This window comes from Oreochromis aureus, linkage group 1 (genome assembly GCF_013358895.1).
Source record: "Oreochromis aureus strain Israel breed Guangdong linkage group 1, ZZ_aureus, whole genome shotgun sequence".
NCBI classification, from domain to species: domain Eukaryota; kingdom Metazoa; phylum Chordata; class Actinopteri; order Cichliformes; family Cichlidae; genus Oreochromis; species Oreochromis aureus.
The window spans coordinates 12,245,040-12,269,071 of record NC_052942.1 but is presented as its reverse complement, the minus strand read 5'-3'; the positions used below and the strand labels follow the sequence as shown (position 1 = coordinate 12,269,071).

Here is a 24,032-nt window from a genome sequence, read left to right as displayed (position 1 = left end):
TGGATGGAACAAGAAAATGAAACCGTTTCTGCTTTTTGATCATGTTCGAGTCTGTTTACCTACTGATCCAAGAGCAGATAAGTCCCAGCGCTACTCTTAACTTTAGCAGATACTATCAGTGTTAGGCAAAGTTTAACTTTAACAATAGATTGAAGCGGCAATCCCCGGGATTGAACTCCTTTGATATATTAGGTGAGATTGGTTCTTTCCTGACATGTAAAAAAAAAAATTAAATAAATAAATAAAATAACAAAATAAAAATCTTGAGCTGATTCCAGATCAAACTACTTGACAACAAGCCCTTATCCATGACTACCCAGGTGATGTAACAGGTCGGTTTCTAGTTCAGTTGCTGGAGGAGCTGAATAGGCCACTGCAGGTTTCATCCAGCTGTGCACCATCTGCTTTGTCACTTCCTTAAGGGCACAAACCTCAGGCTTATCTAAAATCAGACCTTTTTTAAGTTGGTGTGCAGACGCACAGGCATGGCACTCAGGTGAAACGATATCATACCAGAAATATTTCCTTTCTTACATTTGTGATTGTTCGAGCACAATGTGAATCATGCGATCAGTGAAGATGTGAATGTTGGAACAAATATTTCGTTTAGTTAATTATTTAAAAAAGGAAAAGAAAAAGAATAGTAGCTTATTAATATTAGCTCTCACAGGTTGTTGTACTGGACAAGACTATAAATAAAATTAATAAGAAGCAATGCTTATAATATGAAGGGTGATGTGAAACAGGGAAATAAAAATGTCTGTTGTAACGGCCTGTTTTTGTAGTTTATGTATCCACCCAAACAAACAAAAAAGTCAACACAGTGCACAACCAGCCATATTTTTACCATTTAAAAAAATTTTTTTTTTCAGTAATCTATTAGACCAAATAAAAATTAATCTGACTCAGGTCTATTATATTCTTTTTCTAGATATTCTGCGTTTGTTTGTAGGTTACAGGACTAGTTAATATCATGGACTGGTCCTGTAACCTGCATGTTGTCACTGAAATGCCAGATTTGCCTGGTTTGCAGCCCTGATAATTAATAGCCTTTAATGTGTTTGATTATCAATGAAATGATTACAGTGACTGGGAAATGACTTTCTCATATCGCTTTAGTGACTGAAGGTGGTGGAAGATGTCCTGTGATTAGTAAGGTTTTCCCAGAGATATCCATTAGTTGAATGTCCTCATGTGATGATAAAGAGTGATGCAGCCAGCATGGCCCTGCACTGTGCAGCACTGCCACAACCCTAAATCCCCCCATCTTTTAAGCAGTGAGCTGACCATCTGTTCGAGACGCCCTAACCCAGTGATCACAACACACGCTGATACACACAGACGCTGTCGAGTCACACAAACAGGAAAACATTGCAGTCAATTAATTCCAGTTTATGGATTCAGTAGTGAGCAGCAAGATTGAGTGACTTATATAAGATTATATATAATTCTGTGTGCGCCTGTATGTGGACCATGGCACATGTTTGTATCAGAGTTGCTGAAGTGACAAATAGAGAGTTGCATATGGGGCAACAGGAAATGACCAGGGATGGGTGCAGCATTGTATCATTTCCCTGCTGGAGTCCTTTGTACTCGTCTCTGTGCACCTACTATATGTGTCCCTGTTCCATTTCTTGTTTTCCAGGGTTTTTTCTGCTGCGGTAATGGTGCTCATGTAATAGTTGGTGAGGAAATTGATCCAATTTATTTTGAGGCATTGTGATATTAAAGATAAATTTCAAACTAAAATGATTCCTCTAAGGAAAACAAGATAGTTTATGACGGATATCTCATAAAATGTATTGATATTAATTCACATATGGTCAAACATGAGTCAATGTTTGCGTGATAGAATACTGAAAAATAAATGTCTGGGTGCTATTGGTAGGATCAGAATCAGAAAGTCTTTATTGTCATTGTCGCAGGTACAACGAAATTAAAAGTGGTCTCCGATCAGTGCATCATGCATAAAAATATAAAAATATAAATAAAAACAAGTGTGGTGTGATGGACATTTTTTTTCAGTAGTAGCATTCAGACATGTTATTGAGGTTGGGTAAAAGTTGTGTTTGAGTCTATTTGTCCTTACACTGATTGCTCTGTACAGTCTGCCCGAGGGCAACAGTTCAGACAGGGAGTGGCCAGGGTGTGAGGTATCTTTTATAATTTTCTGAGCTTTTTTAAGACGGTATTGTGTAGATCTTCCAGCGTGGGGAGAGGGCAGCCAGTGATCCTTCGGGCGGTGTTAATGACCTCTTGGAGTGACAATTCTGTAAGTTTAATCTTTTAAACCTTCCTAAAAACAGCTGCAAGAAAAAAAATTGTGTTTTTTGGGGGGGGTTTTTGGATTTAGGCCATTTTTAATCTCAACACAGGTTGTACTTGGAAGCATCACATTTTTGGGGTTTGTTGCCAGGTATTCCATGCTTTCCTTTCTTAGTATTGTTATGAATCAGGAGCACCTAAAGGGAATTTCTGTACAGTTTGGAATCTGACAGGAATGAGTTGATTCATTTGATAATTCAAATTAAGATCCATGTTTGTTTTTGTTTTTGAGAATTCATGTGCTAATCCTGACATAAATGGTCAAGTGGTGACATTTTGTTGTCAAAATGGGATAATTGTCCTGTTTTTAAGTAACAAAGAAGCTTCTTTGACCTTTATTCAGCAACGTAATTCATAAGGCGAAAAACAGATTGTGACCACTGTAACAGTTAAATCAGCTTTGATTCTTTCCAAGTCTTTATATTATGAGTCTGGACACATTCAGTTTACTATCAAGCTACATGAATATTCCTGGGATGTCGAATTTTAGATGAACATATTACCAATTTTATTAAATAACATTCTATATGTAAACTGCTTTTATGAATTAATATTTGGGTGTGTGTGGGTGTGGATGGGTGTGGGTGTGATGACACACAAGACTGTAATGTTGCCATGGTTAGATGAGTGCAATAAAGGCTTCAGATGTGGTTGGTAGACACACATAACCCAAAAAAATCTGTCTCCCTTGTTCTTAATTAATTTTTTTAAATTTCAGTCTTGTATGGTATAAATGATATTTGCCAAGTAATACTGAGGTTTGTTTACTGTAAGTCTGAACATGAACAAAAATCCACAGTTTGCCTCCAGCGCTCTGTTTTGTTTTTTAAAAGCAGACATTACATCCTATCACTGTATTTTTGCAATGCTTGATTGTACCTGAACGCAGTGCAGTTCATATGAACTCTTATCATTTGTTTCAAAAGCTGATGTGGGCTACTGTTTTCTTTAATTTTATTATATAAGAGTACACGGATGTTTGACCTTTCAAGAGCAACTTTAGGTTCATTGATTCTATCAGGTGTGGTCTTTGCTTAGCAGCTTGGTCATTAATTCCAGCTCTTTTCCTGTCCTCGTCTCTCTGTGGCCTCTGCTCGCCCCGTGATGCCCCTCTGCTGTGTATTAAAGCGGGAACTTGTGAATGGCGTGATTGTGCATAGAGTAAAGAGGATGGCAGCTGCTGGCGAGAGCTTATGTGTGTGTGCTCGACAGTGTGGGTGTGTGCTAATGGTAATCCTGTAGATCCTCATGGCCTGTCCTTTCTATGAGTATACATGTCAGGATCCAGGAAAATAATTTGGCCCACTGGCAGATTACATAACAGCACATGGTCTTTGTGTCATAATCTGCCAGATTTTGTAATCGGGCAGATTGCAGAGAGCTGCGCTGAAATGCCTGGTCTTAACTCACTAGATTTCTGGAGGTTCATTTCAGTTTTAGCCCAGAGACGTTCTCAAAGCTTGCAGGAGTTTAAAAAAATAAATTTGTACTCGTTGATGTTAGATTAAGTCTGCTATGATGAGTTGAACAGAAGTTTATTTTTTTATTTTTTCATTTCTTTTGTCCTGATAAATAAGTCTGGCTGTTTATTTAGAAGAAAAAATGGCTGATCAAGCTATCAAGTTGTTATTTTTTTAGATTAACCTTTTGTTCTTTCTTTTGCAGTGGTAATGTCTTGAATTGGTGGATCCTCCTACACAGTTAAGAACATGCCAGTGCCGGGCTGCTGCTAATGGGAACTCCTGCTCCACCATGAGTGCTCGTGATGGCGTTGGTGGCATGGGCACCCTGGGTCGTCGGCAGCGCTTCGAGAACTCAGAGTTCACCGTGCGCATCTACCCAGGCGCCCTGGCAGAAGGCACAATCTACTGCCCAATCAGCGCCCGCAAGACCACCACAGCCGCTGAAGCCATTGAACGTGTCATTGAACGGCTCAAGTTGGACCGCTCCAAGTTTTATGTTCTGGCTGAGGTGAAAGAATTTGGAGGTGAAGAATGGATTCTGAACCCCAACGACTGTCCCGTGCAGAGGATGATGCTCTGGCCCCGTATCGCACTAGAGCACCGGCCGCTGTCAGGTGGAGAGGATTACCGCTTCCTGCTAAGGGAGAAGAATCTGGATGGCTCGATTCACTATGGCGGCAGCCTTCAGATGTGGCTGCAGGTCACAGAGGAGCGCAGGCGCCTGATGGAGCGTGGACTGCTGCCACAGCCTGAATCTCAGGGTGACCACGCAGATCTGTGCTGCCTGCCAGAGCTCAACGAGCGCACGCTGCTGGACAACCTGCGCTCGCGCTTCCGCCAGGAAAAGATCTACACTTACGTTGGAAGCATCCTCATCGTCATTAATCCCTTTAAATTCCTGCCCATCTATAACCCCAAGTATGTGAAGATGTATGATAATCATACACTCGGAGATTTGGAGCCACATATTTACGCCGTGGCGGATGTGGCTTACCACGCCATGCTCCAGAGACAGAGGAATCAATGCATTGTTATATCTGGGGAGAGCGGCTCTGGGAAGACGCAAAGCACAAACTTCCTCATTCATCATCTGACTGCTCTCAGTCAGAAGGGTTTTGCTAGTGGAGTGGAGCAGATCATCTTGGGGGCGGGGCCGGTATTGGAGGTAAGCAAAACATACCGTCACTGAGTTTCAGTCATGCAATGTATACATAAGAGGAACAGGAATGCTGTCACCCATTTGTTTAAGTTCTGTTTAAAGCCTCGAGTTTAGCATTTTTGGACAGACACCATTTTTGTTTTTTTGAAACCAAACATCACATGTAAGGGGTGGAACTAATTGAGAAACCTTTATTGTTTTTCAGTTGCAAGCTAGCCACACCCTAAAGCTTACCGTGCTTTATTGTCCATTTTACGCTGCGGGACTCCTATATGGGAATTTTGTTATAATGAACATCAATTTGACTTCAGTAATACTTAAAATTGGTTTCTAGAAAACTGGTTTCTAGAAGAAATGCAAAATGGATAATTTGAGACTTGACCCCCCACCCTAGAAGATCAGACTTCATGGTACAGTTTTTTTGATTATGTCATAAAACTATTTAAAAAAGCTTCTATAACACTGCAGTTGAAGTGTGTTATTAAATACCTGTTTTGCATACGGACCCCAGCTCTCCGGATCATATCTCTGTTAGCTTTGCAGTTTAAATTGATTCTCCGAGATTCTCTTGTCCTTGAACTGATGACTTAAAACGTCACTTTTACTCACCTAAAAACTTGATGGCTCTGGTTAATAGAGCAGCCTGGTTGACTTTGACTTTAGCTGAAACTGGGAGAAGAACGTCTGTAGGTAATATTTAATGGTTACCATGTCCACTTTTTTTTTTTTTTTTTTAATAAATTCTGTTGGCCTGTTGATTTTTGCCCATATACTCAACATGGCTGGAAATGAATGTGAGTTTCTTTGTGGTTTTTAACATCAGTTACACAACACTGGTTAGCCACAACTGTTTCTGGTTGGCCTGTAGTTGTGTCTGCCCTCATACAGAGGTTTATTGCACATTTAGTCCAGCTGTGTGGGGATTATATAGTGCACAGAGGAGCTCTATCTGCAAACAGTCAGTAGCCTATCAGTGCTACAGTTGCAGTTTTTGATTTTTCTTTCTTTCTTTCTTTTGACCAGCACACTGGATTTATTGTTTCAAGGTAGAGGCCCAGCCAAAGGTTAAGAAGGACACAATTATGTCACTTAAGACATAGAAAGGCATTGTACTCTTTTTCTTCTTGAGGGATACGCCACTGTTATGCAATGCATACCATTCAATAGTCTTTGACAAGTTCACAACTGCACACAGTTAACATATCTCTCAACATTATCTAAATTCCTAAAAAGTTGTATAACACCCTTCATCTGTATGCACCATGTTTCTAGTCTGTACAGGGCTCGCAAAATCGCTAGCCCGACGTCCCGGGGCTAGCGATTTTTCCAGTCGGGCTACCAAAATCTATCTCTGCCCTGCCCGTCGGGCTATAGGAAGGACAAATATATGTCAATGCTTTTGCATTCTTTCGGACATGTAGCTGGGTAATTATGTCATTGGCATCGGTGAGCCACTGTCACTATGTGACATATTGAAATCGCGTTTGAATTTGCTCTTGTTTTTTGCTTTCACTTTGCAATCGCGCGAACTGTGTATAGAGAGCGGCAGTACTGATTGGTGAGTGACGATAATTTGCGCACCAATTCCTCTGACATCGTCTTATCAATCGTTAGCTTACTATGCGAACATGACAAGTGAAATCTCCCGCAGCAAGCTTAAACATGTGAGAGGTTGATCGCGCAGAGAATCGCTCAGCGTTATGTGAGTGCGTGTGTAAAAGCAGCAGGATATATATTTTAGTTCTGCTGAGCCAAATAAGACAGGTCAGGGTGAAGAAAGGACAGCCAAAGAAAAGCTTGCCACAAAACGGAAAAGTTATGACAAATGAGACTATGAGGGAAAAAGAAAGTGCAGCTTTATGGTTTCATGGACAAAAGAATTTCTGTGGCTGCAATATGACAAGCTAAATAACCAGGGCTGCACATAAGTGCTCCGCAGGTGCGCATTCACTGTCAAAATAATTAACGCGCATAAGATAAGAAGTTGCAACGCGTGTTTGCGTACATAAGATTTTCTGGAGGAGGACAAACATTTGTTTAGAACTCTTAAAGATGTCGAAGAAGCTCCTTTAAGCAATTACTTTGGTGTTCCTCCACCTCCAAAGAAATGTCAGAAGGCGTCCGAACCACAAAAGAAGCGCGTATTCTCTGAAAAGTGGTTGTAGGAGGTGAGCTGGCTTCAAACAAATGATGAACGCACAGAGATTTGGTGCAGAATGTGCCGTGAAAATCCCACTCTAGCGGACAAAAACAGTGCCTTTTATATGGACGCAAAACGCGTTGCAACTTCTTATCTGGTGCGCGTCTTTTTTATTTTGACAGCGAATGCTCACATGCGACCACTTATGTGCACCCGTGTAAATAACATAATGTTCTGCCGGGTGTGTTGTTGGTTTCCCTCGATTTCTGAGTCGACAAGCGCCTTTGTTACTGGGACCAGTAATTTTAAGAAAGGCCCCCATTAGAACCCATGAGAAATGCAAGAAATGCATTATTGCTCAGTCTGCAAATAACATACTAAAAATCAACCTGAAAAATCTGTTTAGAACAGCGTACTGTGTTGCAAAGAGTGAACTACCATTGGCAAAATTTAGCAGTCTTTGCAAACTTCAAAAAGCAAATGGCCTCGATCTTGGTTCCACTTGCCTCTTACCCGTGACTTCAGTGGAAATTTCAAATTCAGGATCTGACACAGACTGATTCATGTTCTACACAGTTCTTACAAGTTCATAGAAATTTCTGTTCAATTAGATCCAAGTATTTGAGTTGATGATTGTAATTTTTATACAATGTTGTAATTTGTGTTTCAACAATTTTATAATTAATGTTTTGTTTCCGTTACAATATTATACATTAAATTTAATATTGTAACGGAAACAAAACAGGAAACAAAACATAAAAAAATTGCTCCCTTTTTTATTCGGGCTACTTAAATTTATTTTGGGCTACCAAAAACTGAAGAGTCCCTGCCCGAAGGGCTACCAGGGATTTTGAAATTTTGCGAGCCCTGCTGTAGTTGTATTTAATGAGAGGTTGTATTACTCATTGTCACATTACCTGATCACCTGCTGTTTACACTCACAATGTTCAGAGGAGTGTTTCCTGACATGTTTTAGTATTTCCTCATCGCAGTATAACCAGCTTGACTGCATGACCGTGTTAAATTGTCTGTCAAACAACTTATGACCCCTCTTTATACAGTGCTTGACAAATACATTAGGTCATGTATCATAAAAACAAGAAAATGCTTATATTTTTAGAAATTTAGAAGGAAGTCAGAAATTGACGAAGCATAATATTGATGTTTCTGTTAATAACTGTAGATTGACAAGTTAATCAAAAGATATTTATGCGCTTTGCTTTTTTTTTTTTTTTTTTCAGCTTGTTTTGTAAAAAGGTAAATTTGAAAATCATGAAAAACAATAGCAATTAAATTTTAGCATTAAAAATATGAGGCCTGCGGGACTCTTTCAGATTCTTGATGCCGTGTTCGGTGCCGGCTTTGACAAAATTCAATTTTGGTGACCCTTACGTACAGGTGATGTACCCCGAACGTGACACATGAAACAAATGTAAGTGGAGGATGAACAACAAAAAATCAAAATTGAGGTTTATAATAATTATAATAATTTATAATCGCACACATCGGGTACATGTATAGATACAGTGGATCATTATAGCAAGACAATTTTGATTAAAGTGCTTGCGCATGCTGTTAGATGAACCATTACATAAACATAAAAATAGTTTTGTAATTAGCATTACTCTTAATCTAAGCCTGCTGTGGCATAAACCTTATTTTGGGTGGTGGTCGAATAAATTTGTTAAGCATTGTGCGTATTTTTAAAGTTTCTCCCCACATGGTAATTTGTTTCAATCACTATCAAAGCGAAGTCAAATTGACAGTAGTAGATTAGAAGCCAACTTCAAAGGTGACGAGCAAAACAACAAATCATTCAACAAGTAGCTCTACACCACATTCATTACCCTGGGTTTAAGCAAGGCAGCTCTGAGGAATGCCATTCATTTGTGCGACTCTGGGGTTAATGTGTAAGCATGTTGAGTTAATCCACAACACGGCAACGTGAGTGAATAGTTTTAAGTGCAGAGGAGCAGCCTTTAATTGTTTGCACAGTAAGATTGCATATCTGCATGCTGGTGATTAATGCAGAGACTGTAGGTGCGGCGCTACTGCAAAGAGGCTGAAGGAAGGGCGGAAGGAACATCAAACAAAGTCGCCTCAAAGGGATAATTTGTCTCATTTCTTTTAAGCTTGTCTTTTAAGAAAAAACACTAGCACATGATTATTTTTTTTGTCGTGGAAATAAAATCCATGTTAGAGTTTTAACTTCTGTTGGTGTTAATGTGCTATCAGCTTAATGTAAAGAATTTTGAACATAAACTTGACGTTTACCTTAACCACCAAACCAACAGGCAGTGTTATCAGTCTGTGCTTCTTCAGGAGCGCCACTGCATCTGCTCCTCATCTCTCCTTGAGACCGGCTGTAAAAGGCTACATCTCTTTGGAAGTTGGGTTGCATTTTAGGTATTTTTAGTTGCACACCTAACCTCTTTTGATTATTCTTTCAATTTCTTGACTGACCTTTCCTTCACACTCCCAAATACGTGATGGATAATTTGCAGTTTTGGTAATGTGTTTAGAAAATTTTAACAGAGTCTTCTGGAAGCCTTTTTCTTGACACTCAGCAGCTCTTTGTTGAGCATCTATTTTGAGGTAGTAACCTAAATTAACTTCATGTGTAGACTCAACAATAAAATTTGATTAAAAAGCTTTTAAAACATTTGCTGCTTTTACCCCAAATAAGATTATAAAAAGTTGTTTTTTTTTTTGTTTTCCTCCTGGAAGTTATCCCTCTGCTCCCACAATCTTTGTGGTGACAGAATGTTTCCACAGACCTCAGTTCAGGATTTTGTGACTGCCAAATGTCTCCATTATAATGATTCTGGTTTAAGCTGGTATGGAGGGAAATCCAGTTTTTCTCATGTCATGCCAGTGGTAATCAGAATTTAGGTTTAAGAAACACCAAACAAGCAAATTCAAGTGGAAAATTTTTTTAATAGAGTCTAATGATTTGAAAAATAACAATGGAAAAATAAAATGATCAGCACTTTGTTGTGTTATGTGGGACCACACGTGGTGGTTTGTCAAATACTAATCTAAGATAATGTGGTGGATTATGGCAATTCAGAGTGGTGACGTGTATGATTGCATGTATGAGCAGTATAGTATGCTTTACTAACACAGATCACAGGTTTACACACCATCAAGTAAGAACAAAGTGTTTGCCGGTGAGCGACTTTAATTTCCTTTCAGTGTGTTTTTTAGTGGTGGTAACTTTCGCTCTGGTAACTTTACTCTGACAAAAGTAACAACGTAGTTATTTCCCCTCACACTTGGGCCAGGTCATTTAGGAATGACTAATTTAAAAGTCCAGGACAGTGGTGAGGCATCACCCTAAAGTAAATGAATACTATACAAGGCAGAGCACACAGACATTTTCTACTGACTGTCAGTTGAAGGACAAAACCACCCCGAGCTAGAGAGATATTTTTTTCATTTTCTTTTTTAAACTCGTGATACAGGATATCGCTTACAAAGGGGGTCGGTCTGGAAACCAGCCAGCAGCTGCGGTTATGTGTTAAGATCATGACAAGCTCTGTCCCTCAACTGTTTCAATTAATACAACTGAGAAGGAGATGTCCTCACAGAGTGTGTTTTCATGTTATTCCGGTTGGATAAAGACAGCTTGTGTTTTGGTTCATCGTATATAACCTTTAAAATGAAGGCAGTTAGAGCTATGACAGCCTTCAAATTTCGGTTAGACGTTGAAGGGGGAATAAATGGATTTTACTCACACTCCCCTCGACAGCTTTGGACTTCATTTGACCCGAAAGACTGAAGATGAATACAAGCATGCATGAAATGGGACAAATGCTTCACCTAGTGTTGATTTTGTGCTTATCTGCTGTCTGTCATTCCTGACGTTTTTTACCTTCTTGCGCCATGACCGAGTTGACAGTAAGCCTGTTTACTCGCCTATAGGAATTTGCTGTTTGAAATAGTTTGGTGTGTCTTCCTCTTTGTCTCCATGGTGGCACTGTGTATGGTATGGAAGTTTTGATCTGTTTTACAAATTCAGTGTTACATGATTTGCTCTGTGTGAAGGTGAAGCATTATATTAAAGTCCATTAGCTCTTGTCTGCTTGTTCTACATTTGTTCAGGGGTGCTCATCAGTAATGATAGGTTAGTGCACAAAACTGAGGTCAGCAAGTGCTACATAATAGTTTTACCTTTCCTCTCAGCTTTTGTGTCTAATGCATCCTGGGTAGATGTATGCTGAGGATCCATCTTCCTTTCTTTCTTTTCTTTTTCAAAAAATTATCTGTACTTTGGTTGTACTGTTGGTTACTGGTGGTCAAATGTCATCTGTTGTTTAACTGCCAAACAAGCTTTTAATCCAAATGTAAACCTATCAGGTCTTTAGGGGAGTGGTGTCTGAAGTAGGTATAAAAATGTCAGATAGGCTTAACACCTCCAGTTAAACAGTATTATTGCTTTTTAACTGTTTCAGCATATTACTGTTTATGTCTTTTTCCTTATGGTTTCCACATGTTCCATCTCTGTCACGTCCTCTTAAGAATGGACTTTTTAAAAAATTTGAAGGATACCTGTACAATGTTTATACAGTAAAGCAAATTGGATCTATGATTGGTCTTTTCATGATATTGATACAAGGCAGCAGTTCAGTTTCAGAGAGTAAATGCCTGAAAGAACCAAGGAGTCATGGTTATTTGACTTGCACTTGAAAAAAGTGAGTTTAATATGAGCTCAGCTGTCTGCTGAGGGTCAAGAGGGAAAGTGCTGGGGTTACCTCAAACTGCCCTCTCTGACTGAGCGTTATCAGCTCTCTGAGACCAAGGAGATGTCACAGGGCATCACTGAAGGAACACAGCTAATGGTGTGTATGCAAGTAAAGTGCTTCAGGGGCACTTTAAGGCGCCTGAGCTCCAGGGCACTGCTGCTGGTTTTGCCAGACCTCTCTGGACAAGTGAGTGCAGGAGCTCCCGTTGTGCTCCTCTGTGTTCCCGGCCAAAAGAAACAACCCCACTGTGAGTCATCCCAGGTCAACAGTTTTACCGCTCAGCATCTCTTTTACTGCTACCTCAGTACACTTCTGCACTCGCATATTTAATGCAATCTTCCCAGAGCCCCCACTAATACCGAGTAGATTAGTATGTATTACAGCTTCTCCTAAACTGGGCGGGGTTGAGTGAGATTTACTGTGCCCTGAAAATGTTGTTTTCTTCAGACTGTGAAGGTGGGGAAAAAAAGAAGAGAAATGGGAATGATTGAGCGCCATTCATGTGCAGTATCCCGCTGTTAAGTATAAAGTTACAGTGCCGTGTGTTTTATTCAGGTTAAACGAGGGTCAACAGTGTAATACTGGCCAGTTTGGTTGCTTATACAGTGGGATTGGCTCACAGGCTGCATTCCTGATCGAGTAACATGTAAGGTGTTTTTCAACTGATACTCACTGGACTTTAGTTAAAGTTGTCAAACAGTAAGTTCATGTCTTTTTGGTTTTTCCAATGGTGTGGGATTCATCGCACATCATGTTTGCAATCATCTCAAATCAGTAAACTTTTTCTGTCATCTTTTCTGGATCATGTGGGTGTTCTCAGTGTCTCAATTATCTTTGATTGCGTGTATAAAATAATAAAGGTGGACAGATTACCTGCACTACTTAATAAGATATTTTTCTTATCTCGTCCAGAGGACGAGAACGATCACATCCTTCCTCCGCCCTCTGTAATCTTTCTAATTGTCATCTCATAACACCAACTTCTCAGGAAATATCTCATATCCACGTTACGTTACAATTCACATTTTGTCATCTGAGAAGTTAGTGGAACAAATCTTTAGTGGGTTTTAAAGTTTAAGTGTGATATTGGAGAAAAGGCTGTATTTTTCAAATCTATAAATTTTTGTCCACTTCTTTTTGTCATTAGTCAGTATGGTAGGTTTAGAAGAATTTTGAATATCTGAAATTTCTACATTTCAAGGTTTTGTTAGAGTAGATGTGTTAATTAATTGAGACTCATTATTTATTTTGATCAATATTAAATCAGCCCAAATATCAGCACTGATGAAAGCAAAAGAAACTCTGAAAATGTAACACATCTCATATATACATATAATTATTTTTATGTGAACAGATGTATAGACAAAAAAACTTATCAAGACATTTTCATGTTCCCATGTTTACATAGAAACAGTTTTTCTTCAGTCAGTGAGACAAGAGTAAAATTTGACTTGAATCATTTTGGTAGGACCAAACTGTTGCCTAAAATGACAAAATGTTATACCAAGTAATTAAAAGCAACAATTAATGACTTATTTGTTTTAAAATTAAAAGAAAATTAATGTCTTTCAATTTTTTCCCCCTTTTAATAATCAGTCATTTCTTTCAGGATTTTTTGCATTGCATTTTACGATGATATAGAGAATATCCATCTGTGTTTGTTTCTTTGGCCGTCAACTCCACACAGGTACTTCTTCTGCCCCTGAAGGTTCCTATCTATGACAGATATTATGACTCCATCATGTTGCCTGGAAACAACCTAGCAACGGGCTAACCCCCATTTTTTTTTGCTATATATAGTATGAGTTTTTCTGTGGCATGAAAACGACAAACAGTGGGGATGCACTTGTTTAGTGATGTTTTTCTAAAACATCACTAAACAAGGAAACTTTTAAGGAAATTCCCTCGACTTTATAAGGTTTACGTTAACTGAAGCAGCAGCAGTGAGTTGCACTATATTCTATCATTTTTTGGGATCTGTGCTTATAAGTTACTACTTCAGCTAGTTTTGTGGAGTGAAATTTAACATGAAAACCGGTAATCAGAAACCACAGACTTTATTACAGCAGATTTTTTGCTCAGCAGGACAATGAATGCCAACAGCTCCAGCTGTTACATTTCACTTTGTGTTTATCTCACCATCCTGGTGCCAAGCTCCTATTTTTCCCTGAAACTGTATACACCAGGACTGCTACTAGTGGCTGGGATAAGAGGAGTACATACCGTTCCTGCTTTGTCAACTTGTGTGCACAAAAAAGATACTGCTTCTCACTCTGGCTGTAGCAGCGTGAGGCCTGAGGTTACAGAGAGGTTTGGTAGAAGCACATCAGTTACAAAGGGCTCACAGTGATTTGTTTGACTTCTTAGTGTTATTTGTGCTGGACCAAAACAAAACAAAAGTTGAGATTGAACTTTTTACCCATCATCCATTTAGATCTGCTGATTGTTATAGAGGTGCAGATGTAAATATATCTGTACTAGATTATGGATAGTAAACTACATTTTTATTTTTTATATTTTTTAGGGCATTTGTAGTGTTGCCCACTGTCATGCCTTCTCTCTCATTACACTTTTTGACCCATCTAGTCACTCATCAGCAGCAGACGTCTGCAGCAGCCCAACAAAGTGCCTGTTTGTGTCCCACACAGCCTCTTTATTTATGCTGCGGTTTGCCAGAGTTTGCAGGTGCTTCGTCGACCACGCACACACTCACACACCACAGTCAGCACCTGCTATGAGACTTTCCAGCTGTTCTGCTGTCCTGACTACACCTGCATCAGTGTGTCACACGTGTATATATCGATGGACAGAAAAGGCTTTATTCTGTTTGACGTAATAGTCACACTGCCAGACACAGTCATTGTGTATTTTGAGGTCTTTAATGGTTGTTTGGACAATCAAAGACTCTAGGAAATGGTGATGCACATTGTCAGGTGTGAGAATATGGTAAGAATTGATTTAAAGTGCCTGTTTTATTTCTTCTGGTTCCCCCAAAAAATCCCAAAACAAAACAAAAACCTCCTAGGATACAGGATCTGTGTGCTTCCTTTTGTTGCTGAGACTTTGTTGGCCTGTAGCCACCTAGATGTTGTTTATTCAGGTCATACCATAATAGTGAATCTTAGCATACCTTCCAAATTACAAAAGCAGATTCTGGGGCACCACCTATTTCAGTGAGTATCAGGGAAATCTCTTACATAAAGATTGAGAAGCAGCGCTCCACTCCTCACTTCAGTTACATAAATTCTCGCAGGTGACCTCTCTGCTGCAGGATTCTCGTGATTTCTGTGGCTTGTGGTCATCGCGCTTCCCACGTGTCCAGATGTGGTGTAATGAAACTCAGCACTGCACACATCTGGAACGCAGCAGAAAACTTGAGGGATGTCACTCCGGAGTCATGGAAGGATCATGCTGGCCAGACACGTCCTGCACTGCATATTTTCTGGTATTTTAGCTTAGTGTGTGCCAAATTGAGGAAAGTCCAATTAATTTATTTCTCTAAATGGCAAGAAGGCAACTCTTTTGGCTTTGATACAAAGGTGCATTAAAGTTTAAGCAAAGATAAGATGTGACTTTTGGGTGCATGATAAATTATCATTGCATCATTGCAGGAAATGCACAGGGAAATCATCATCTTCCTTATTCTGGGTCCCCATCTTCCTGTCTTGGCCCAGAACTACAGTAGCGGTCTGTGTATCTCCTTGGCCCATCCCAGTAAGAAGATAAATGTCACTGTCAGGCTAAGAATAAATTGTTGTACTCTGGGAAAGTGGCCTGTGGTAATGTGAATGACTCATTAACTCTCCCAAACAAAGGCTCTGAAGAGGTGTTGCGGTGCCTTTAGTAAGTGTGGAGATTTGGTTCTCCTCATGACTCCTGCTCACTGACCCCAGGCTTAAATGATTAAGGGATGTAGACTGAGAAATACAGCTTCTTGGTACACTGATACACTGACTTTTTCCTTTCATGTGGATGCACACTTGTTGCTCCTTATTTTCTGTCATGCAAACAAGGATTTCACTTGGTCTGTTGTTGCACAACCACCCCCCACCCCACCCCCATAACATAGGTCCCCAAATGCACAAACGGCTGATTTCTAAATTTGCACTGAATTTTTAAGTCAGCAGTGCACATACGGATTCATTTTTAAGTTATAAGTGTATATGTTACAAGCAAATGGTAAAATGGGACACACCCTGGTTGAACTAAAAGATATGACTTTGTGTGCTGTGAGTCAGATGCTATTAACATAGTCATAATAACAAAGTAACTTCATAATATAAGCCTGGACACTTGAAAGGGGATGGACATTCTAGGACTGGCACGGGATTGGATTGAGTCCTGATGTTTGTGTCTCTGAGATCTAACTAATTGGATTGACCTCTTTTCTGCACTGACCATGTGCCCTAGCTTTACCGTAGTGATTGTGCTAAGTCACTCCCCTCACCTGCAATCTTGGCCTAGCCTAGCGCTGGGTAGCTAATGCTTGACATGTGACCTACATATGGGCGTGTTGTGGATAAGACCACCTGTTTCGACTTTGCTCCAACGTGGTGAGCTGTGTAGACAGAGCTTTACCTATATGACCTGGCTGTGGCTAATGACTCACCTGGAGAGTACAACGTTGTCTTTCGTGCAAACACGCACAGCAATAGAAATCTGTCAAGCTGTAGTTGAAGATTAACTGGCCCTTGAATACCTCACTTGAGACAGCCTGTATTGTTTTTCCCAGGAATAATCTACAAAACAGGTAGCAGTATGCATATAGATTCGCAGTGCAAGTGTAGTCCTTTAAAAGGGTTTATTAGGCAAATACTGATAATTCAAGTGTAGTGTAAGGAAATAAAAAATGGATTTGAATCTGTGTGAGAAGGATGGTACTTGTACTAGCATTTTTCTACTCTAACACAGCACCAATTTAGTCCATTCGAAGACCCCAGGAAGTTATTTCTGTTCATCTGGATGTTGTGTTTTTAGTGGAAGGAACATTTCATCACTCATCCAAGTGACTTCTTCAGTTTTTGAAAAACATTTTAGTCTGTACTTTGTAGGCTCTTTACCAATCAAACATATGCACTCTCCAGTGGATGCTTTGGGGTTGATTTGGAGTTCATTCTCTTGGCCAAGGACACTTTGTGTGAACCAGAAGAGTCTAGGATCTAACAACCATCTTTGCCTTTGGAGTGTACTAAGCCTTGATACTACTCAGCCTAATAACGGCCATTTTAAAATTTGACAAGTTGGTAATAGATAATCTGAAGAATAAATGAGAATCTTCTAATAAATGTTTTGGGGGTGCACAAACTTGGGCCATTATTTAAGTAAAGATTAAAGCTTGTTCTGTCAACTATTGTACAGTTGGAGGGAGGAGAATATGGTGTCAGCGCTGAAGGCGATGCCAGTGTCAGCTAGCTCTCAGCTAGGTGTCTATAAGTCGTGACATTTTTGGGGGGATGAGTTGTCTAAAACACAACATGGAATGAATGAGATTCATTCATTGATTAGCTTGATGACAGAATAACTTGCTGACAGGTTAGCTGACCACATTATAATGTGCTCATGGTGTTAACATCTAATTTCTTATAAAGATATACATTTACAGCAAAAGATTGCAAAGCTTGCACATTAATTTGCAATGGATCTCATTTTCATTTTTTGTTTAAAGAAGTTCCTCACGAGACTTTTTCACAGGTGTCGTCATCTTTGGCTTTCTGTGTTTCTCCTCTTTGCACTGTGCGATCTAATCTCACCCCATCTCACATGCTTTATTTGTCTGACAGCTGGTAGTTAGCACAGAAAGCATAAAAGATGGATGTAGCTAATGTGACACCACCTATTCGTTTGTGAAGCCCCGTTTTGAAGCCTGGAGATGAGGATGTTTTTGAAACTGGATGTGACATTTAGAGCTCACTGTGAAATTGGCTCATTGGCTAATGACTTGTCAGTCACAAGTTAGGAGAGTAATCCTCCTCTCTGACTCTTAGAATGACTGAAATGTATAAATCTCAAAATAAGTGACTGAGTCCATGAACTCAATAGGAAGGTGTTTTCTGAGGTCCAGACAGTTTCCCCAAAAGACCGGACTGGATATTTTTTCTAACTTCAGGTATAACCTCCAGTAGCCTTAAGAAGAATCCAGGTTTGAGGTACTTTTACATTAGCATAGACGGTATGGCGTCTCATACCGTCTATGGTATCGAGCAGTACAGTCCCCTGTTGTTGTTGTTGTTGTTGTTGTTGTTGTGGTTTGATAGTAGCCAGAAACTGTTGCTTCGCCCACTTTTAGCTGTGGGCCAGACTAATGAAAATCCCTCTCCTGTCAGTGTAAAGAAGTTGAACTGTAATTCAGTCCCTGTTATATCTTGAAATTGGAAAAAGAAGTGCAGTTTCAATAGTATGTTTGTTTTTTTTTTTTTGTTTTTTTGTTTTTTTTTTTGTTAATGATTATTATTATAATAAATTAATCTTTGTGTTTTAGATTGTGAGAAATAAATATGTTGCTCATTGACTGTCCTGTAATTTTAAACCAAGATTTTATAATTTTCCCCCCAAAATTATATTTTTTTTAAACTGTGGTTCCATTGTTTAAAAAAAAAATCATTTAATTTTTTATTTATTACTTATGAAAAGGTGTAAATTTCTGCACCGATTCTGGTCCAGATGTTTGACACATCTGCTTTAGCGGGTCTAGGATTCAAACCCCTGTGAGTTAAACACAGCTGTAACGAAGTTGTTACAATCTTCTTCCAAAATCTGTCACCTTGGCTGGCGAATGTTGCCATTTATCCCTTCTTGTATTCCTAAATTATTCAATTGATGATCTCCATTACCAAGTACACAAGCAACTAAAACTTAAACACTGCTGACAGTATCGGGTACACAGCTCAGATTTATTGACAGAAAGTTTGTAAATGTAGTGATACTTGATATTAAGCCAAGCTCAAATGGACAATCACGGGCCAAACTGTCAAAGTTGAGGCAGAAGAATTGCCGTTTGAAAATGCTTGTCAGACAGATGACTGAATAAACTGAACTGCCGTAAATTTGTTTAAATGTACAGCACGATCATATGATGAGTGAAGGATAAGGAATGCGACAGGACCTGATTCTTTCATCGAGTCTACTCATATTTTTTAACGTAAACCTTTCCGTTGTGTGAAACCTAAGCTCCATATCGTTGACTACAGGATCACACATGCAAAGTGTTGTGCAATTCGCCTGCAGCAAACAGTTCCTGAGAAGAAACCCACCCAACATCTTTAAAAGAATCTGTTCCAATGTGATGACATGTAATCGATGCTTCTCATTTTTCGCTCTTGCTGAAACCGTCCACTCTCATCCTGCGTGCAGCGTGCTGACTGCGAAAGCTGAAGCCCGGACCAGTAGTGATTGATGTGTAGTAACAATTAGCAGCAGGTTTGCACTGTTAGTGTAAAGAGACTGCTGAGCTTATAAATACTTGAGGAGAGGTTTATATTTCTGTGGCCGAGTAATCCTCTTAGTTCTGCAGTGTAATGCATACAGCCATTTTCTGATGGACTTCATCTGAGGAGCCATGAATTCAGTCTTCTAGGTCTTCAGTGTGCAGATGATTGAATTTATTTTTTCTGATTGACAAAAGGGTTGTGTTACAGCCTGTGCCTGAATTAAAGGGAATACCTGATGGTGCATTTTTGGGATTTAGATTTCAACTAAAAATCTATAGCTGAGAGTGCTTTTAGGGCTACACAGACTTCAGAGTTTCTTCTGAATATAGTGGTGAAGTACTCTAAAACAGCGGTCCCCAACCTTTTTTGCGCCACGGACCGGTTTATGTTCGACAATATTTTCACAGACCGGCCTTTAAGGTGTAGCGGATAAATCCAACAAAATAAAACCAGTGCCGGTACCCCCACCCCCACCCCAAAAAATATATATATTCATAACACACGGGAAAAGACCCAGGGAAACAGAGTTAATGATAAAAACGATTTAAAAAAATAACGCTAAAAACCGATTAAAAACCCTGAAAACCATAAATTTCACACCCGAGCCTCAACTCTCGCGACCCGGTACCAAACGACGGTATTGGTCCATGGCCCAGGGGTTGGGGACCGCTGCTCTAAAATAAAAAAAAATGTATATTGCAAAACTGTGTGCGTCTGTGTTTCTACTCCATGACTGATCAAAGTTAAACAGGGCAACTCTGACGTGCACATCCGCTGGAGCTTGCTGGAAGTGAGAGTAGAGCAGGAAACACTTGCTTGACTTTGTCGGTGCACAGGTTCAGCCTAATGATGACCTTCTCACTTGCACCGAAGTCAGTTCAGACATCATATTGAGAGTTCACAGTTAAGAGATCAGACCCTCCTGTCTATGAAATGCCTGTCAGCCAGTTTCCCATTTACTTGTGTCTCTGAAAATGGCTGTAAGACCTTAAGAGTTACACCACTGCGGTGGTGTGCAGAAGAAAAATAGATCCATAGTTCGGTAAATATTTGGACAAGGACACGGTCTCATTCAACATCAGAGTAATGTCCCAGTAATATCTGTTCATCGTCATGGGGATATTAAAGACTGCTGCAGCCAGTTGCACCGTGCTCATTAGATGCTACTTTTGTCATATGTGGAGTGATGGCAGCATCTCTGCAATGACTCTGCGTGCAGTATGGTGGTCCATATGTACCATTATTCATTCTGTTGTCAGTGGCACATGCAGTTGAATCAGTTGGCTCATAAATATCTTTAAAGATTGCAATTTTCTGTGCTGGGAGAATTTTAGGAGGCATTTTAGGATGCTTGGGTTTGTACTTAGAGATTTTTAGCTGTTGCAGTTTCCTGACTGTGAACTGGCACGTGACTCCATGTTTTCCAGGACAGCGTGCCCCCGCCTCTCACTCCCCCTCGCGATTACATTCCACTTCACTGTATGGCGGCCAGATTTGGGAAGCTTCTTTCTGCGCCTTATGCATTTCCTCTTTTTCTGCTGATGTCTGGGCTGTGAGCATCTACAGTTTTTTGAGGGGAGTGTTTGGGAAGTTTTTTTTTTTTTTTTTTTTTGTCTTGGTGTACTTCCAGCTCAGAGAGCAATTTTGCTCATAGGAAATTATTAAAAATAAATTGTGGGTTACTTAAGTTTATTAACATCCCTATTTGCTGCAGCAGTTCTGCAGCTGTTCTTCATGAAGACAACAAAAAAACTTTAGATTGTCACAATGCACCATAGCGTGACGTGTAACATTTAAAGCAGAATGTTTTACTGAGGATTTTTGGTATGGTTTGTCTTCATTTTTATGGGCTCTCTCTTTCTCACTCATTGTGTTCCACCGATGGGCTCTAAATGTTGATGTACCTGCCTCTACGCAAATACTCAAATGCACACAGTAACAGTGTAAAGAGCTGGATTAAGGCTGCTCTGCTACCCCAGAAATCTGTCACCAGTCCATAAAGCCACCCTGTGATCCCTCATGGCACAGCTCCACACCAAGAGACAAAGCCACAAACAAAACACTGAAGTATGTGAGTGTACAGAACAAAGCGTGGGAGGTTTTATATGGAGATGCCTTTGCTTTGACCTACTATTGTGCTGAATTGTATTGTTCAGCCCATCTTCTCTTTGTTTCACTCTCCCTCTTTGGAAACCATGATGATAAACTTTATTTATTATCTGACACCACCACCCCCCAGCCCCCCCAGCCCCCTACCTAAAGACAACATTTGTCTTGAGCCTTAATGAAGAGTTTTGGCAGCTCATTAGATATCAGTAAAAAAGAGTTTTGACCACCGTTAGAATGGTTTCTGGGTTTTTCAGAGGGGAACTGTGTAGATAACCCTCACCAATGTCTGATGCAAACACAGCCTGAAATATGTCAGAAACTCCTATGCGGCTTTCAAGGGGTAAAGAGTTAACATGTGCTTACTTTTAAGCTGGAAGTATTAACTGTATTTACTCAATTACCGAACTGAAATACAATTTTAACCAGCTTCTATTTCACTCTGTTTCAGTTTTTACTTTATTCAATTTCTTTGGCATTACTCTGTCTGTAAAACAGATGATCAAAATAGATCCTTAAAGAGTTTTTTTGGCTTGATTCCTTTGTCATATTTTGGATGTCTATAGATGGCTATAAATGGCAGACCAGCTAAATATTGACTTTGACTTTAAACTTCACTGATTTCATGTCAGTAACTGCTCTAGTTTGCAAGTATTTGGCCCAAAGCTTAGTTCTGTAAATGAATACAAATTTATTTAACTTAACTATTCTGTCCATAAGAAAATATGTTCTTTTACCAGTCATCCCACAATGCCTCAGATTTAGCCTGTTTAGGTCTGTCGAGACCAATTGGAAAATGCTAAGTGTATCATAAATAATGTGTTATTGTTTTTTATTCTTTTGCTTGTTTTTTAACTTTACAGTTGCTCATTTTGCTTTTCATCATAAATTAAGCATATTTATTTGACGTTTATTTATTTGACCCTGCAGTTTTACACAGTGGGAAGCAGGTAGTGTGACCTGCTGCCTCAGATGCTGCAGTGGGTTGTCCAAGCAGCCTGCTGCCACTGGCAGAATGTATATTGACACAGGCTTCTGGAGTGAGTGGGAATTTGTGTTTGCTCTAAAAGATAGGCCTGTTTTCCTAATGGTTGAGCACATTTGCTTAATGCTTGTCAAATACATTCTTTACAGGCAGGCAAATTGACTGTGGTCACTCAACCTTCTTGTCATCATCAAAGCAAAACTGACTGGAATGCCACCAAATTAACAGGCTCCATTTAGGAAAGTTTGCAGCTCAGACAAATGTTAAGCACGAAAGCTTGAACCACGTTTTAGAGGGTATGTTTCCATAAAGTAAGCACTGATGCTGGAATCTGAACTGGTTAGAATTTACAGAATAAGACATTCACTGTGTTGCATTCAAAATCTTAGTATTGGGTCAGTAATAAAGTCATTCAGGCTTAGTTACGTGGATTTGAGATGATATGTTACGTTAGCCAAGACCAGTAATGCAGTCAGTGAAACGCTTCTTATAGAGACTCATCTGTTTGTCTGCATAAATCCCATTTTCTGGATTTGACGAATGCATCCCCTTTCTATCCACAGCCATCCTTGAACCCGAGGTTATTTGCACCCATCCATTATAATAAACATTTTGTTTCAAGAGGGCATGGATGTGGAGAGTGGCATGTGGAGGGATTTTGCTGTGGAAGCTGGTACATCATTGGAGACCGAAAAAAAAATACTTAATTACTGCAACTTCTTGTCCTTTACAGGCTACCATCCAGTTTATACGATGAGGAAAACTATATATCCAAAATATCTAATGTAACATTGATCATTATATTGGCCTTGTTTATTTTATTCAGAGCTATCATTAACTCATTACGTTTAATTTGTGATGCAGCATTTAACTTGTATAAGTGCCTCTAACTTATAATTGTGTTGTGCTAATTGTTCTACTAATATTAGCTTATAGATTGAGCATTCTGGTTGCTGGCTTGACAGCACTGATTCTTCATTGTCTGGGTATCAGAAGCACATTGGGATGTATTGATTGAAATTTCTTCTGTGGAGCCCACACCCATGTCTGCAGTGCTGCAGTGTGCTGGCAGAGCTTCAAGCTGAGGGCTGTTTCTGTCTGAGTGCAACTCTATACGTGAGTGCATGTCACTGCAAGTGATGGGGACCTTGTGGTCCAGCCGGCCCTGTTCCACATCGTTTGTCCACATAAAATGTCTTACAGATGATAAACTCAGTGAACACCTTTACAAGAGAGCTTCTCCTTATAAAAAGGTTGCTTGATAGCTTTGCTTTGCCTCATTTAGTGCACATTGGTGAAGCAGTTGCTGCTCCTTCATATCAGAGAGGCAAGACAGGGATGAAAATATACAAATAAAGAGTGACTGAAGAATCAAACACATTTGACTTTTGGGCATTTTGCTGAAACAGATGACAAACGAGTACAAATTAATGTGTTGGGCTTTCAGGTCTAGCTGCTAGAACAGTTATCTTAGACATTTCTTGGCTAATTTCCTTTGAGAGTCTTTATGAATATCATGATTGTAGTGGGTGCGGTGGTCAGTCTGATATTTGACTCAACAATCGGGTTTTGTTCCTCTATATGTTGGTGGAGTGACTCAGAGTTCTGAGCTAAATCTGTGGGCTGAGTGGAAGGAATGACGGCACTTCGTGACTATCAGACATCAGCTCCTTCTGCTTCTG

The 24,032-nt window shown here is 39.7% G+C and overlaps 1 protein-coding gene across 6 annotated transcripts in view; it reads left to right on the top strand.

Annotated features, from left to right (window-relative positions):
- myo9aa (myosin IXAa) overlaps positions 1-24,032 on the top strand; it is a 95,564-nt gene that overhangs the window by 16,837 nt on the left and 54,695 nt on the right. For all 6 annotated transcript variants that reach the window (XM_039607938.1, XM_039607942.1, XM_039607934.1 and 3 more), the window contains exon 2: positions 3,991-4,953. In XM_039607938.1, coding sequence (XP_039463872.1) covers positions 4,078-4,953 — 876 coding nt within the window. In that variant the 5' untranslated portion in view covers positions 3,991-4,077. The remainder of the gene's footprint in view (positions 1-3,990; positions 4,954-24,032) is intronic.